The following is a 1,642-nucleotide window of genomic DNA, read 5'->3' on the forward strand; positions in this document are numbered from 1 at the left end:
GGTATTTGTGGGTCATGACTTTCATGGTGTCAGGTTGGTCATGATGGTGACATTAATGATGACGATGATAACACTTATTTCAGTCATTAGACAGTGGCCAAGCTGGGGCACTGCCTTGGAGAATTTTTAGTTGAATGACTCAACCCCAGGACTTATCTTTTTAAGCCTGGTACTTATTCTATCAGTCTCTTTTGCCGAACCGCTAAGTTACAGAGACATAAACACACCAATACAAGTTGTCAAGCAAAAGTGGGGGCCAAAAACAAGGAAACACAATGGGCTTCTTTCAGTTTCCCTCTACCAAATCCACTCACAATGGCTTTGATCAACCTGGGGCTATAGTAAAAGATACTTTGCCCAAGGTGTCACACAGTGGGATTGAACCTGAAACCATGCAGTTACAAAGCAAACTCCTTGACTACACAGTCATCCCTGCACCAATGCGTACTTGATTAAATCAGCCGCATTAATTCATCGGTACTTTATCACACCAGCCCTAAGGAGATGAACAGTAGAGTCCACTCTAGCTAAATCTGAATTCAGAACAGAAAAGATACTTAACAATAACAACAACAACAACAATGAAGAATAGGAATCGTACTTTGTTTTCTGAAGTTGATGACAGTAGCTTCCACATGGATTCCTTAAGGCGACGGACATCTATCTTTTTCGCTGTTTTTGCATAATTGATGTTGATTTTGGCCACCTGACGGAGAGAGAGAGATGTTAGAGGTATCATGTGAAAGGGAACAATGAGACAGTGTGGTACCTTATAGTGAGCACTAAAACACTACTGAGTTATGTGGAATACATTATGAAGACAATAAGATGGTGTGGTAGTGAACATTAAAACGCTACAGAGCTATGCTAAAACATAAGGGAAAAGAAAATAGAAGGTATCTTAGTGATTTCTAAATGTCTTACTCAAGGACACAACATGCAGCCAGGTATTGAACTTGTAGTGGCTTCATTTAGGCATAGAGTAGATTCGAACCTGAATCTACCAATTTCCTTTAACATTTCAACAGCACTTTTCACATAGAGAAAACAATAGTGACAGCAGTTACATTTACTAGATGGCTTTACTAAGCCGATTTATGTATTTCCCCCACTTGACCCTTCTAACCTCTTGTCTGCAGTAGAGAAGTGAATTGAGATAACAATGGACCCCACAAAATATCCATTCTTTTGGTTGCTTCTTGCTTTCTTATAAATTCTAGCAGCCTTCAGGGAAAAGTTAGTCAGTGAGAGCAACTGACAGAGAGTAGGCTGACCAGCTCAAAACGAAATGCTGTCTCAACTGAAGTAACGTCACAGAGTGACAAGCATGGAATTAACCAACCGGATTGGTATCAAAAGGGTTAAGAATTGTTTCTCTATTATATATTTTAACCCTTTTGTTACCATATTTATGTTGAGGTGCTCTGTGTTTCTTTCAATTACTTTAAATATAAAAAAAGAATTTAGTTATCATTAAGCTAGCTCTAGGAACATAAATCGTGACTAAGGTTTGGTGGAAGATTTTAATTCAGGACTTTTGAAAACAAGACATTTGTACTCAGAGCCAGAACCTGTTTCAGCCAGGTTGGTAATGAAAGGGTTAAACTGAATTCCAATTTTATGAAGCTCAGCAATATTGCAA

General features: G+C 38.6%; 1 protein-coding gene across 1 annotated transcript in view; it reads right to left on the reverse strand.

Moving 5' to 3' along the window:
• The window catches only part of LOC106867710 (condensin complex subunit 2), a 20,423-nt gene that overhangs the window by 1,060 nt on the left and 17,721 nt on the right, over positions 1–1,642 (reverse strand). The window contains exon 16 of the mRNA XM_014912670.2: positions 602–706. Within this exon, the coding sequence (XP_014768156.2) occupies positions 602–706 (105 nt within the window). The remainder of the gene's footprint in view (positions 1–601; positions 707–1,642) is intronic.

The sequence above is a fragment of the Octopus bimaculoides genome, chromosome 14 (assembly GCF_001194135.2).
Source record: "Octopus bimaculoides isolate UCB-OBI-ISO-001 chromosome 14, ASM119413v2, whole genome shotgun sequence".
Lineage (NCBI taxonomy): Eukaryota > Metazoa > Mollusca > Cephalopoda > Octopoda > Octopodidae > Octopus > Octopus bimaculoides.